The 14953-nt window shown below is 44.0% G+C and overlaps 1 protein-coding gene across 1 annotated transcript in view; it reads right to left on the reverse strand.

The window, feature by feature from the left end:
• Positions 1–536: 536 nt before the first annotated feature.
• QRFPR (pyroglutamylated RFamide peptide receptor) overlaps positions 537–14953 on the reverse strand; it is a 506738-nt gene continuing 492321 nt past the window's right edge. The window contains exon 6 of the mRNA XM_078677651.1: positions 537–1038. Within this exon, the coding sequence (XP_078533777.1) occupies positions 635–1038 (404 nt within the window). The 3' untranslated portion in view covers positions 537–634. The remainder of the gene's footprint in view (positions 1039–14953) is intronic.

A 14953-nucleotide genomic window follows, 5' to 3' on the forward strand; every position in this document is an offset into this window, starting at 1 on the left:
TGCAGACATTCAAGAATTGTATGCCTACGCCCTTAAAAACAGCCCTGAGTTTAAATCTTCCTTTCAATCTGAAGGGAAGTAGGTCCCAGGAGAATTGCGATTATGATGACAATAATTCACTTTATCATTTCTGCGTTACTTCAAACAAATAGCGCCCTTAAAAGAAGACTCTCTCCTTCGAGAGAGGGTTGCTGACAGTTTCTCTTTGTCGTGTGAGACTACAAAGTTAGGGCCCCACAGCAACGCTGACAAACGTCAAGGCGCTTAATGTGTCCGAGTCTGCAGTTCCCAGAACAATTTTACTAACAATTTGTTGATGAGACACTTAGAGGTGCAGAAGATTGTCACTGGTTACAATACGCAGCTCCCTGTCAAAAATAATAACCATGTCAGACACAGGAACACATTTCAAGGCTGTTTTTTGTGATCTCCTGCCGGAAAATCTCAGGCGGGCACACGAGGGCGCTTTGATCTCCTGTAGTCCGCAACACGAAGAGGACAGCGTTTTTCCCTATAATCACCTTGAATCTCCAGGACGGCGTCTAGCAGCCGTCCGCTTTGTAGGGACAGAAGGAGGCACAATGACATGAAACCCATTTTAAGTAGCATTATCAAAGCCCAGCTTCGATGGTTTCTAATGGCCGCTTCCAAGTGCAGAGTGAACAGTAAGTTCTGAAGAGAAAAGATGAAGGTGTCTTTTTGCGTTCCGCTTGGGCACTGGCTGTTCGCAAAACTTGACTTCGATGTTGCCATCACTGAAAGCCTCTCTCCTCGACTCTTCTGTGGTACTGTGATCTCTGCGGGAGAAACTTGCTTTTTGCTGTATCAGGGTAATGCCCGAGTTCCCAAGGCGCCGTGACGGAGATGGGGTTTCTTTTACTATACAAAAGCATATGGCAGATAAGAAATTCTTCTTGAAGTTTTCATTCATAAAGGCGTATACGATCGGGTTGCAGATAGAATTGAAAAATCCAATGATTTGCACAATGGCGAAAGTCATTTTGATCGTGACATCATCATATTCCTTTTCGAAATTACCTGAAAAAACAGAAGGCAATTTTTAACAGAAGCAGGCAGGATCCTGAACAACAAAATACTTTAAAGATGTACTAAAGGGCTATGAGCACTATATTCAAAAGGTGGTTGCCTTAAACTTTGTGCTAATTGATATTCTTTTGTGTTCAAAGGGATATGAATTATCGCGAGCAAAATTTGCAACATACGAAGAAAAATCAAGGGTGCACGCCGACATTACTACAGGGTTGTGAGCACATAATTAGGAAACTTAAAATACTGGCCTTGAGTTAATAAATCTGAAGATAATTATGCCAGAATAAAAATGGCTTTACAAAAAATAACTGCAATCTCCGATTGCTGCTGCAGTTCTATACTGTATCTACAAATTCAATACAATGTGGAAGAATAAAGAGCAAACATACAAAAAGAAGCAATTCCTAAAATCATGGAGCGTATGAGTGAATAATGAATTTGATAAATGATTTTTATGATGGATCCTGTACTTAACTACTGAATTAAGATGATTGAGGATGAAACAGGTTTAATATGATTTATATATAAGGCTATTAATATAATTTAGTAGCGCCACATTTTCATAAAAACTCCATATTGGTAAACATGGATGCTGTCTGATGGTTTCACATTCTACTTGACAGACCCACTAGAGCTTTTCATATTGCACTTGGGCACACTTCAAAAAGTGTTGTCACAGGGAAATGTTAGCTGATACCTTGACAGGGTCCTTCTGTTGTCTTCCATGCCAGTCAGGCCCCAATACTAGTGTGCCTCTTCTGAACATATAAACAGATGTCATAAGTGATGTCATGAATGAGGTCATTGAACATGTCATGAACTATGTAATATCTGAGGTCATAAGTAGGGGTGGGCGTAGTTCGCGAAGTAGCGCTACGCGTAGCTACGTGAAGTGCACTTCTCACTACGCGAGCTACGCGTAGCACTACGCAAACTGCGTAGTAGCATGTTCGCACTGTGCAAGATGTTGTTTTCAATGATTGCACAGTACGAACAAGCATCCGGCACTGTGCAATCATTGAAAACAGCATCTTGCACAGTTCGAGCTGTTCTTTTCTGCCGCTCGAGTAGATTTTTACTCTAGCTGCAGCTTTCTCAACACGGACTGGTAGTTTCTCATCGCGAGCGGTCGCGAGCATTCGCGACCACTCGCAATGAGAAACCTGACCTCCCCGCGTTGAGAATCTCGCCGGGAGGTTTATTTTCCATGCTCGTGATCGGCAACTTGATGTTGCTGATTCCAAACAAGGAAAAAGTCTCGCGAGGATGTCCGTTTGCTTGCTCGTGGTCGCCAACTTGACGTTGAGGACCGCGAGCAACCAAAAAATGACCGCTGCACTACGCTACACTGCGCTACGCATGTTTGCACTGTGCTACATGCAGTTTGCGTAGTGCGAAGTTGCGCAAACTTCGCAAACAATGCGAGCGTAGCGTAGTGCTTCGCCCTGGTTTAGTCATAAGCAGTTCATCATGGGGGGCAAGTTATAGTTCACTCAATAAACCATAAGTAGTAAATGTCAGTGTTTACTTTGTTTAAAATTTTATTTTTCACTGAAATTTTATTCTAAATATAACTTCACTATTGCCTTTGTTTTTGAGTGAATTTCTCTGTTTTTTTTTTAACATAAGCAAAATGCTACTAACATACCTAACTGTATGAACTCCACAAAGTATTGATATTAATGGGCATGCAGGGGTTGTGGGAGAACCCAGAGACAGCCCAGTTCCCATCCAAAGACATTATAAAAGAAACGTACTGGGAAATGGTCGCTTACCGGACCTGGAATGATGTTGATCCCTCTACTATGGAGGGTCGCTTTTTGGAAATAAAAGTTTCTCCTAGCTTAGAGCTGTATTGGGACAACATCACAAAGCCGGAGGATAGGAAGCTCTACTTCCAGCTTAGAGCAGGGTCACTCCCTATAAGATCATTAACCGGTAGATGGGGTAACGGTCATTCTGAATTATGCCAGCTGTGTAAAAGCGAAAGAGAGACCATTGCCCACCTTCTTTTCGTTTGTACGGCCTATTTAACCCCCCGACGTGTGTGGCTAAAGGCGATGTGCAAATTGTTAGGCACAAAGGACAGCAAGGTGGCCTTAAGAATAATTTGCACTAACACCTTACCGGTTATCACAGTCGCGGTTGCCAAATACTTGGGGTGGGCATGGGCCATTAGAAGGAAAATTGTGGTGGGCTTGACCCCCTCGATGTGATTGTCTTGTTTTTCTCAATATGTCTGTCTCTCTAGAAAAAGTACAAAATGTTAAACTGTGTGCTCGGGGGCATTCAATATAATGATTGTTAATTTTAACATTTTTTTTTTTTAATTGTAGTCAGTATGCTTCTTCAAAAATGTTTTCTTTTAATTGTATTAATATATATGATGAATTTTGTGACTTGTAAATACATTTTAGTAATTAATTCATCTGTTTTTATGCTGTATGCTTTTATGAGTTTTTATCTCGAATAAAGCAAATTTGACTGTATGTAGTAGTCTCTTCGTTATGTAATGTGGCTTGAGTATGTGGAGGCAGTGGGTCTCCATAAAAAGAAGTGCAGAGAGGGCGGGCTGTGCATAGTAAGGACTTACCCACTTAAGGGGATTAGGTCGCTCAAGGAATTGGGCTTCATGCAAAATCTGCGCACTCAGCATAGACTGTGCAAAGTGGGGACTTGCCCCACATAATGAAGCTTCTAGGGGGGGCTCTCCTAGTCCTGCATCCAGTCCCTGCTTCCAACCGACTGCAGGCAGTAAAGCCTATGCTACGCATGGCAGTGAGAGGTTGACCGAACCCCCCAGCAGGCAGACAACATTGCTATGTGGACGGCCACGCCACAGGACCTGGACTCTGGCCAGGCCCTTAGGCTAACCCACCCCAAAGGCACCCAACCCCCGCAGGCTGCAAACCCTTCACCGCACACAGCCTTTGGGTTGTGTGGAGTAGGTTTGGTCTTCAGGCCCTGGGGACTCCATTTACTGGAGTCAAAACTATTTATTAAGGGGCAGGATTGTAAAGCCCCTCTACCCAAGCCTTAACTAGCCCTGGTGAACTGGTCCCCCATGGCCTAAGTTCCATAAAAAGAGAAGTGGGTTACATGTCCTAATTTCCAAGCCTTAATAGGCCCCAGGGACCCCATACCTGGGACTGAGTACCATTAACAAGAGGAGGGAGGCATGGCCCTTTCTCAAGCCTTTTGAGGCCCTGGGAACCGGATCCCCATGACCTCTCTAAATCAAAGGTTGGTGCCCCAGTGCCCATCCGGGGCTCCCACCAAGCAGCACAAATTAAAGGAAGGGGGCACATGGCATTCCTCTAAGTCTTAATAAGCCCCGGGTACCTCATTGCTGGGGCCAAATTCAATTAAACAAAGGGTCGGGCCCCAATCACTGAGCCTTCTCGGACCCTGGTTCCCATTATCAGCGACTGAATACCCTCATGGAAGACAAGCAGTGCTCAAAACATCCACGTTACATAACATTGCACTGCATCCCCTGGGGCCAGAGATGGGTGCCCCGGTGTCCAACTGGGGCATCCACCAACTATATGTCAGGGGCTGTGGGGGGAACCACAGGCTCACCCCAGTCGACTTGCCGCATGCTGCGGGAGCCCATACTGTTCCTTCCCAAAGGGAACAGCTGTTTTTTGCATCCTCCCTCCGCGCAGGCAGGGAAATAAAACATAAGTCCTGCTACCTTGGAGCCTTTTACATTACTTGATTCTCAAAGTTTTGAGCGTCTGAGGAACTCAATCAGATCGGGGGCACCTTCCTACCCTACACCTAGTTGGGTTTTTAAACTCAGTCACAAATTCCTCTCTCCTATTTGGATGGGTCTTCCTAACATGTCCATGTCACAAGCTATGGTTCCTGCCTCTGGGAAACAAAACCTATACTTGACTTCTCCAGTTCAGAAATGTTCACCACATCTCATTTCTTCTGGCTCTAACAAAACTGCAGGTAAACATATCAATTCCCAGGTTGCGTCTCACCTGGAACTTCACAATTTCCTTCATGGTTCACAATTTGGATTTAGATCCAGCCACAGCACTGAATCAGCTTTGCTGGGTGTTATGGAACATCTTAGAGCGACTCTTGATACCGGAAGCACTGCTACATTGATTCTTTTGGATCTTAGCGCAGCTTTTAACCATGTGTTCCATTCCATTCTCCTCCACCATTTAGCTGATAGTGGTATTAGAGGTCCTGCCCTACAATGGTTCCTCTCCTTTTTACAGGATCATACATTTCAGGAGTCCTCTAGTTCTTTCTTCTCCTCAGCTTGAAATATGCCATTTGGGGTTCCTCAGTGTTTTTTTATGAGTCACACAGTCTTTAATGACTATGTTCAATCTTTAGTTGAAATTGTAGACGCATTTGGCACTACCTTGTTTTCTGATGCTGATGACACCGAAATTATTTTTTCGCTGTCCTCTACTCTACTGCGGCACTGAGTTGAGGCCCTGCCTAAAAGCAGTGGCCCTTCCATGAAAGGTAACTGTTTAAAGCTGAAAGTCAGTGAAACTGAGGTTTTGGGACTGCAGCTTGTAGAGATTATGTTGCCTGGCTTCTATGCCATGTACTTCGGTAAGTTGCAGTTTCAACCTACTTGCGTGAGTTTCACTGGCTGCCCATTGAGAAAGAGGTCAAGTTCAGTTAAGTATAGGGCTTTGGCTCAGAAGGCTCCTAATTATATAAACAGCTTGCCCCCTCATATGTCCCTAACCACCCACTACGTTCATGCAGTCTGGGTCCTATGGTCCCTTCTCAGGTGAATTTGGTGAGGCAGAGGTGTCGCTTATTCAAATTTTTGGGCCCTAAATTACGGAATGTGCTTCCAGTCAGAGTTAGAACTGCCACCTACTTAAAGCTTTTTGAAAGAAGATGAAGACCTGACTTTTTAAATTATCTGATGGTGTTCTTTCTAACCTATCTCTGCTAGCATTTTGGGCAACCATAAGCTTTTATAAATTCAAATAATAATAATCTTTATTACTTATAACTTCTGCCTTAAAGTAACTATAGCTTCTTTGAGATGTCATGAGTGATGTCTTCAGTGATGTTATTGACCACGTCATGAGTGATGTGATATGTGAAGTCATAAGCAGTGCATTGCCTGGGCATAAGTCATAGTAAGCTCAGGAATCTATATCTGCCGAATTTACTGGTTTTGTAAGAGGGAAATCTGACCCTAACTATAACGTCGCTATAACCTTTGTTTTTTTCAGTGAATTTCGAAGGATTTATTTATTCCATTTCCTAAATATAACATCACGGTAACCTTTGTTTTTTTCAGTGAGTTTATAAGGTTTTTTGTTTGCAGAGTGTTAGAAAAAGGGGGCCTGGACTTCGACCAGCTCTCAGGAATCTCACTGTGTAGGACTTACAGGTGGTACGAGGAAGGGTATCTTGGCCCCTAAGAGATCTCAGGAGTAAAGTGGACTTCATCCCACAACTAGTAGTGCACCATGAGCCGGGTTTGCAGAGTAGTTGAGAAAGGGAGGGTGGCCTTTGGAGACATCTTAGCAATTCAGCTGTGTGGGACTTACTGGAGGTTACAGGAAGGGCAGCTGGCCCCCAAGGACGTATTTGGGGGCCAATTACCCCTCCTTCTACCTCCAATAAGCCTGACACAACAGGATTGCTGTGAGGTTGTTGGGGGCCACGTCCCCTTTTTCCACCACTGTGCAAACATGCTTCCTGGCACACTACTAGTTGGGGGATGAAGTCCCCTTGGCTCCAGAGGGTTCTTGGGGAACAGCTACCCATCCTGTTAACTCTACTATATCCCACACAGTGGGTTTGCTGAGAGGGGTTCGGTGGCCATTCCTCCTTTCTCAGCCACTGTGGAAATGCACCTCCTGACTCACTACTAGTTGGGGGGTGAAGTCCCCTTGACTCTTGAGGGTCCTTGGAGGTCCAACTACCCCTCCTAACACCTCCGGGTAGACCCACACAGCTGGATTGCTGAGATATTGTCAGAGGCCATGCCCCCCATGAACACACGTTTGCAGTGTGGTAGTAAAGGGGGTGTGGCCTCCAGGAACTTGCTGGAGGTTTATAAAAAAAAATTAAGAAAGAGGGGCTACCTAGCTCCCTTTCCATGGGCATATTTCAGCACTGGGGACCCAATCCCCAGGGCCAGTCTTCTAAAAAATGGGGAGGGGGGCTGCGTGGCCTCCCTTCCTGTGCTGATTAAGTCCCTAAGGACCCCATCACCAGGGGCCCGGCATTTCTTTTTTTTAAATGTTCTTTTTTTATTAAAGGAAGGGGGCTGCGGGCCCCCTCTTCCATCTGGCAATTTTGGCCCGGGGACCTCATCCTCAAGGGCTTACCCTTTATTTAATTTGTATTTCTTTTTTTAATGGGAGGGAGGCCATGTGGCACCCCATAGGCCAATTTTTGCCACCAGGGACCCCATCCTCTGGGGCCAGGCCTTCATCATTTTTTTTCAAATTAGGAAGGTGGCCCACGCGGATGCACTCCCCAGGCCAATATTGCCCCGGGGACCCCATCACCTGGGGCCAGGCATTTTATGTTTTATTCAAAGGGAGGGGGGCAGAGCGGTCCCCTTCTGGACCTTATTCTGCCCCAGAGACCCCATCCCTTGGGGCCACACCTCTCTGTTGGGTACCGTGGGGGGAGCCCGAAGGCCTCCACTGACCCAGCCGGCTCCCCGCGTCCTGCTGGAGCCGGCATTGCTTTTGACACACATGGAGCTGCTGAAAAGCAGCTCCCTATGTATAAAAAGCAAAGTGTGCTCCACTTTGAGCAAGCGAGTGCAAAATGCTCTTGCTTGCTCAAAGCGAACAAATAGTTTACTATGACATGTCGGGAGCGGTGCTCCTGCCATTCCATAGCAATCTGCAATGTCCCGGGTGAAGCTGAGCCTGTGGGATGTCGTCCCCAGGGTCCCCTCCCATATTCTGTTGTGCCCCGGGGAGGTGGTGGTCCATGGGACAGGTGGTCCGCAACGGACCATCCTTATTATAATATTTCTGCCCCGGGGAGGTGGTGGTCCTTGGGGATGCATGGGGGGCTGGAGCCCCCCACATAGTTATTTATTTTAGCCCCGAGGTGGTGGCAGTCCCCGTGGCTGCGGGGGTGGCGTAGGGCCTCCCCTGCATAAAAAAATGTTTGTGTCCCTGGGGCAGTGGGGTGGCCAAGTGAGCCACCACATTTGTGTGTCATAGTTCCTTGGGGAGGTGGCAGTCCCCGGGGCAGAGGGGGAGCAGCGAGGCTAGTCTGCATATAGGTAAATCACTGACCTGGGGGGTAGCAGTCTCAGGGGCTTTGAGGGAGGCCACAGGGCCTCCCTCACATTATTTTATTACTACATGTGTGCCCCGGGAAGGTGGGGGTCCCTGGAGCTCCCCTGCATAGAATGAAATCATTGCCCTGGGGAGGTGGTGGTCCCCAAGGCTTTCAAAAGCCCAAGGAGGGGGCCCCAGTTTTCCCTCCTCCATTATTTTTATTATATGCCGCCAAGATTTTGCCCACCCGGGGGCTTTACAAAAAAGATTAATGGGGATTAAAATTTGCAGCGGATTCGCAGTTCTACCCACAAGTCTGTGGCAAAATGAAAAAATAACTTTTTTTAATTCAGGTACGGTCACCATGGGACCCCACTATCATATCTGGGGGGGGGTCAGGGTATCGCTACCCTGCCAACTTTTCTTTTTTTGAAACTCTTTTATGGGACTCTGCTTCAAGCTGAGTCTCAAGATGGCTGCCAACACTTCCTAGTAGAAGTGCTGGTAGCCAATCAAATTTTAGTAGGATTCGTGAGCCTACTGCAAGACCTCGTATCCCCAGATATCTATACTTTTTAAAGATAGATATCTCAAAACCTACTGAATGGATTTACAGCAAACCATAAAAAGCACACTTTCAGAACCAACATCTAGTTTTCTGCCAAATTTGGTGTATTTCTGTTCAGCAGTTCGGGCTGTAGTTGTGTTAAAAAAATGAAATATCCCCATGGACTTAAAATGGGGAAAAAGAGTTTTGGAACCATCCTTTTTTCTTGGCCTCCGCTTGATGGATCACCCCGAAACTTTGAACACAGCAGCTGAACCAAAAAGGGGAAGTTTTGACACTTTTGTGGAGATTCATCAAGGGGCGCTAACGTTATTGCCAAAACAAAAAAATCGCTTTTCCCATGAAAACTTTGGTCCTAACTAAAACAGTCTACTGGCTATCGGCAGTATGTTTTTCTCATATATATATATATATATATATATATATATATATATATATATATATATATATATATATATATATATATATATATATATATATATATATATATATACATATATATATATATATATACTACAAAGAGCACCCTTATGAGTGGGGCCACAGGAACGTTGTTACGGCATTTTATTGGCAGCAACTTGGGCAAACAGAGGAGCAGGTAAGTTCAATATTCATTCAAAGACTCAGCCAAACGCGTTTCGAGAATCAAAAGTTTCCTTTCTCAATGGCAGTCAAAGGTCCCGCAAAAACCATCTTGCTGAACAAAATCCAATTAAATACCTGGGACCGCCCTTGTGGGCGGGGCCAACAAACCTTTGGCATTCAGGTCCGGGTAGTTTTTTTTCAAGTGAGCACTGTCCGGTGCAATGCAGTTGTTCACATTATTAATGTCCAAGTGGGTTAAAGAACCACAAGCCACCATCTATTGTCCGTCTTACAAGTTTGCTGCCTGCTCGTTGCTCCCGATGAACTGATGACGCCAAACTGACTGCATCACGGGCCCGCATAGCGGTCGGCCCCTATCGCGACCAGGCACGGCCGCCTAAAATTTAAACAACAAAGAGCACCCTTATGAGTGAGGCCACAGGAACGTTGTTACAGCATTTTATTGGCAGCAACTTGGGCAAACAGAGGAGCAGGTACGTTCAATATTCATTCAAAGACTCAGCCAAACGCGTTTCGAAACGCCAACAAACGCCAGCAAACCTTTGGCATTCTGGTCCCAGAATGCCAAAGGTTTGTTGTCCCCGCCCACAAGGGCGGTCCCAGGTATTTAATTGGATTTTGTTCAGCAAGATGGTGTTTGCGGGACCTTTGACTGCCATTGAGAAAGGGAACTTTTGATTTTAGAAACGCGTTTGGCTGAGTCTTTGAATGAATATTGAACTTACCTGCTCCTCTGTTTGCCAAGTTGCTGCCAATAAAATGCTGTAACAACGTTCCTGTGGCCTCACTCATAAGGGTGCTCTTTGTTGTTTAAATATATATATATATATATATATATATATATATATATATATATATATATATATATATATATATATATATATATATATATATATTTATATTTATATATATATATATATATATATATATATAAAACCATAGGTTTCAGGCAGGTTATAGTTAGGAATTATCATTTAAAAAACCTTAGAAATTCACTAAAAAAAACATAGGTTTCAGGGGTGTTATAGTTAGCTGGACATTTCACTCATACAAAACCATTAAAATTCCTCCGTTATAGTTAGTTGTACTAAGTATAACTTGCACCCCCCCAATCCACTGCTGATGATGTCACATATTACATCATTCATGACATGGTCAGCGGGGCAACACTTTTACAAACTATAGCAGAAAAAAGGAGGGTATGGCCACACTTAACTGATATTTTATAAAATTCAATTTTTTATTGTCAACCCTTTCATATATACTGTGCAACCACACCTCCCCATCAGAAAAGTAAACACCACATTATAAGTAAATAGTGCTCCTGGGAAGTATTCCACCCGCAAACTTGATAAAAAAACACTGCAAGACACTGTCATTTTTTTCCACTGTGATTTGTACACCACACGGCAATTATATAAATGGCCCTTAAAACATATAAAGCTATTTTTACCTTCATAATTCCTGTCCACCACCCTGTGACCACTGTACTTAGTTAATAGTGTTCCTAACCTCCCATCTACTACTTTCTTTTCCCATACTCCTTTGGAAGTGGGTCACAAAAGCACTGACAACAGTGAACCGTTCCCACCCAATAAGGAGCAAACTTGTGCTCGAAACACTTTAGCCAATAAAATGTCCATGTTGTTCCACAGAGCACAAAGGAATGACTGCCAAAACTTCTACTTTAAATGATTTATAGCCAATGAACATTAAGCTTCGTAAGGTCCCGCTTGGAACACGTTACCCAATGAAATGTCCCTAATACTCTGCAAAGAGGGAAGGAATCGCTGACAACACTTCTACTTTCAACAGTTTACAGCCAATCAACATTAAGCTAGGGAAAGTCCTCCTTGGAGCACGTCAGCAAATCAGATTTCCCTCCTACTCCGCAGAGCGGAAGTGAATCGCTGGCAACACTTCTACTTTCAATAGTTCGCAACCAACCAACATAGAGCTCAGGAAAGTCCTCCTTACAACAAGTAAGCCAATTAGATGTCCTTGCTACTCTCCGGAGCAGAAGTTAATTGCAGAAAACACTTCTACTTTCAAAACTTCGCACCCAATGAACATTAAGCTTGTTGTTGGAATACCTTAGCCAATTAAATGTTACATTTGTTACACACACACATACAGAACACGCTGTCCTACATATTAATACATTTCCTGTATCAAAGTGACTCTATCCGTAACAAAAGTAAACACTACATTATTTCACATTATATTAAAGAGAAGTCGCAATAAGCTGCATTGTTGTTTTCCCGATATAATTTCCACAGCCTACTGCACCCCCCTCCCAACATGAGTGAAGCCCCGGGACTGTGGGTGCCCCAGCTAACCCCCGCTATTATTTTTATTATATTTTCCACTGACTTCTTCTACGACTATCAGTTTGGATTGGCAACATTGTGTGGTGAACTTGTGACCTGTATGCTCACTTAAGTGTTCCACGAACTGTTACTATGGTAACAGGCAGTAAGCAGTTTGGAGGTAGGGTTGAAAAGTACTAGCTGTACAGAAACCGTTATATTTACCCAGGATCCTTTACATAACAGAAAGGAAAGCAAAGTAAGACAGAACACTGTGAAGCAGATTTACAAGCCGCTTGAGCCACTTTCACGTCACTTTTACCATCTTAAAAATGATGCAACAGTAACGCAATGAACTTGTAAATCTGCCCCTTTGCACACTACGAGCAAAAGAGGTACACAACTCTTTCAATTGTTTATCGATCACAATTAGACAGTGTTGCTTCACGATTCACAATGCACTTCAATAAATACTTCATGCCTATTTAAATGGGAGACGGGATTGTCGACATTACAAAACTTAGGGGCATATTTACAAAAACGGCGTTAAAATTGTCATTGCTTTAACGGCAGCAAACTACAACAAAAACGGCGATAATGTAATTCAAAATGCTTTGTTATCTTAACGGAAGATTTTTTCAATATTGCTGTTTGCTATTCAAGAGTGAGAGCCACCCCCAGGGGCTATAAAATAAATGGTGCCTACCCTTGGGACACTGCTGTTTCCTTTGAGAGGGCAGGAGTCGTGCGGCTCCCGCCTTCCCATAGCAAAATTAGTTTGGATTTAGAAAGAGAGCAACTAGATTGCTTTTCCACATGCATGTTAGCGTCTCCCCATGTTCAATCAGTTCAAAGCGGCAGTTCCTCCTATGGGAAACAAGAACGGAAGCGGTGTGAACTCAATGTTCCGTGATGCACCAATTAATGTTTTTCGTTCTTGTTATTTATAATTTGAACACATTCCTGTCGCTTTGCTCGATGTGAAGTCCTTTGCTTTCTTGTCGGGTTTGAGCAGGTTCCCCTCGCTTCCCGCTGATGACACCAAACACAGACGCTTGTGGGTGACCCTCCTATGACCGGAGTATATATATTACCTACTGGCGGTCGCCAGTAGGTAGTTATAGTTAGGATTGTTTGCCATAAGGAAATCGCAACATTCTATTGGGAATAACTTTGGCGCCGGTTGAGGAATCTGCCTGAATTTTTCAGCAACTTTGCCTCGCGGCTCTCCGCTCCTTCCCTGAAAGTTTGGGGGGGATTCGTCAAGCGGGGGCTGAGATAAAAGGGGGTCCCAAATCGTGTTTTCCCCATGTTAATTTCCATAGGGCGGTCGGTCGCACTTTTAGCTCGAACGGCTGAATGGATTTTCACCAAACTTGGCAAAATTGTAGGGACTGGTAGCCCGATGTGCCTTTGCTATGTCTCAAGATATGTGCTCCAGAGGATTTTGAGTAATTTAGGTAAAAAAAAAATTATATATCTATAGCCGCGCCCCGGTACGCGCACCGGGGAGCGCTCCGGGCGCGCCACGCGACTTGCGCACGGAAAACTGATTGGCTCTCGGGTGTCTGTAAACATTCAAAACAGTCCGCAGCTGCCACCATCTTGTGTCTCGGTAGGATTGAGACTCAAGAGGTGGCTAAAAACAAAGGGGGAAATAACCAAAAGGGGGCAGGGTAGACCCCCCCTGACCCCCTAGGTTTGATGTGGGGGCCATAAAAGTGTCCCCCGGGTAAAAAAAAAATGTAATTATTTTTAAATTTTTGCGGGGGAAGCGCCCAGTACGCGCACCGGGAAGCGTACCGGGGAGCGTACTTTGGTGAAAAATAGTGAAAAAAGTAAGAAAAAGATAATCATTTGGAGTGATCAGAGGTAGGGTAGCTCTGAAAAGAGCTTTTGGGTTCTGTGGCTGATTTAGGTACCTACAAGTAGGTTCCAATGCACAGTCTTATATTCAGGAGGAATATTCTATTCCCCTCATCTGAGAAGTACACATCATCTCCTCTGTAGATATCTAGCATGTTGTAATGCAAGTTGTTGTTGTATATTGAACCCATTCCATAGTCTCTCATGTAAGCAGAAACAGATTTATTCACATGTTTCCGTGCTTTCTCAAATTGTGGACAAAATTGGTTGGACCAGTTCCATTTCTGTCTTTGGCATATATTGGAGTATACCATGGCAGTTTGTGGAAAAAGTGTCATCAATTGTGCAAAGGTGTCTTTTAAAAGCATCTCCAGACCTACCCCAGTCAAAGTGCCTAGGTCATTTCCACCACAGTGCAAAATGATGAGGTTAGGGTGTGGCAGATGGTAAAAGGTTTTCACCAATGGTATCAATTGATGACATCTCAATCCTCTTTGGCCAATCCATTATATGTGCACATTTGGTAAATCAAGGTTGTGAAAATTTCTGTTAGCTGCATACCTTTGAGCCCAGTGAATGTAGGTATGTCCAATTATCCAGACAGAGTACATGGTGAGAGGAGGTTCTGGTGCAGTCAGATGAAGTGTAGGAATAAAATGGCAGTTGGAACAGTTGGAGTTTGCAAAAAAAACCTGTGGAGTTTCAGTGCTCTTGAATCACAAGCAATGATTGGTAGATTGAGATAGTTGAAAACTGTAAGTTAGGGTGCATGGTTGTGTTCTGTGTAAGAAGTAATTTGAATGGTTAAAAAAATGTCATTTTAAGAAACATTGCACCAGATAAGCTGGTGTATTCGCAGGTCAAACATCCTTGCTGAGGTGATTTGCAACATTGTAGAATAAACTTTTAAACCTGAGAGCTCAGTGAGGAGGGAGTTGCTATGGTAACAGGTAAAAAGGGCTGAGGGGGCGGGAAGGGTGTTGGTTTGAAAATACAGAGGGAAGAGTTTTGATTGGTTACCATGAGCAATATGTGGGTAGAATTAGAGGTTTTCTGTGCCATTAATCGTTGCAGTGCCTGGAGAATATACCTTTTGCTCTGCTAAAGAAATATTGGTGTGTGTATCTGACACTGTTGTGAATCTCCTAAAGCATTTGTAAAGGTGAGTTATGATTCATTTAGATAGAGAGTTCAGATTAAGAAGCACATAGGACCTGTGTTGTGTTCCTAAAATGGTAATTGAAAAACGATTTTAGTGCAAATCAATGGGTTTTAGTAGTGAAAATGAATGCTTATATATG

The sequence above is a fragment of the Lissotriton helveticus genome, chromosome 2_1 (assembly GCF_964261635.1).
Source record: "Lissotriton helveticus chromosome 2_1, aLisHel1.1, whole genome shotgun sequence".
Lineage (NCBI taxonomy): Eukaryota > Metazoa > Chordata > Amphibia > Caudata > Salamandridae > Lissotriton > Lissotriton helveticus.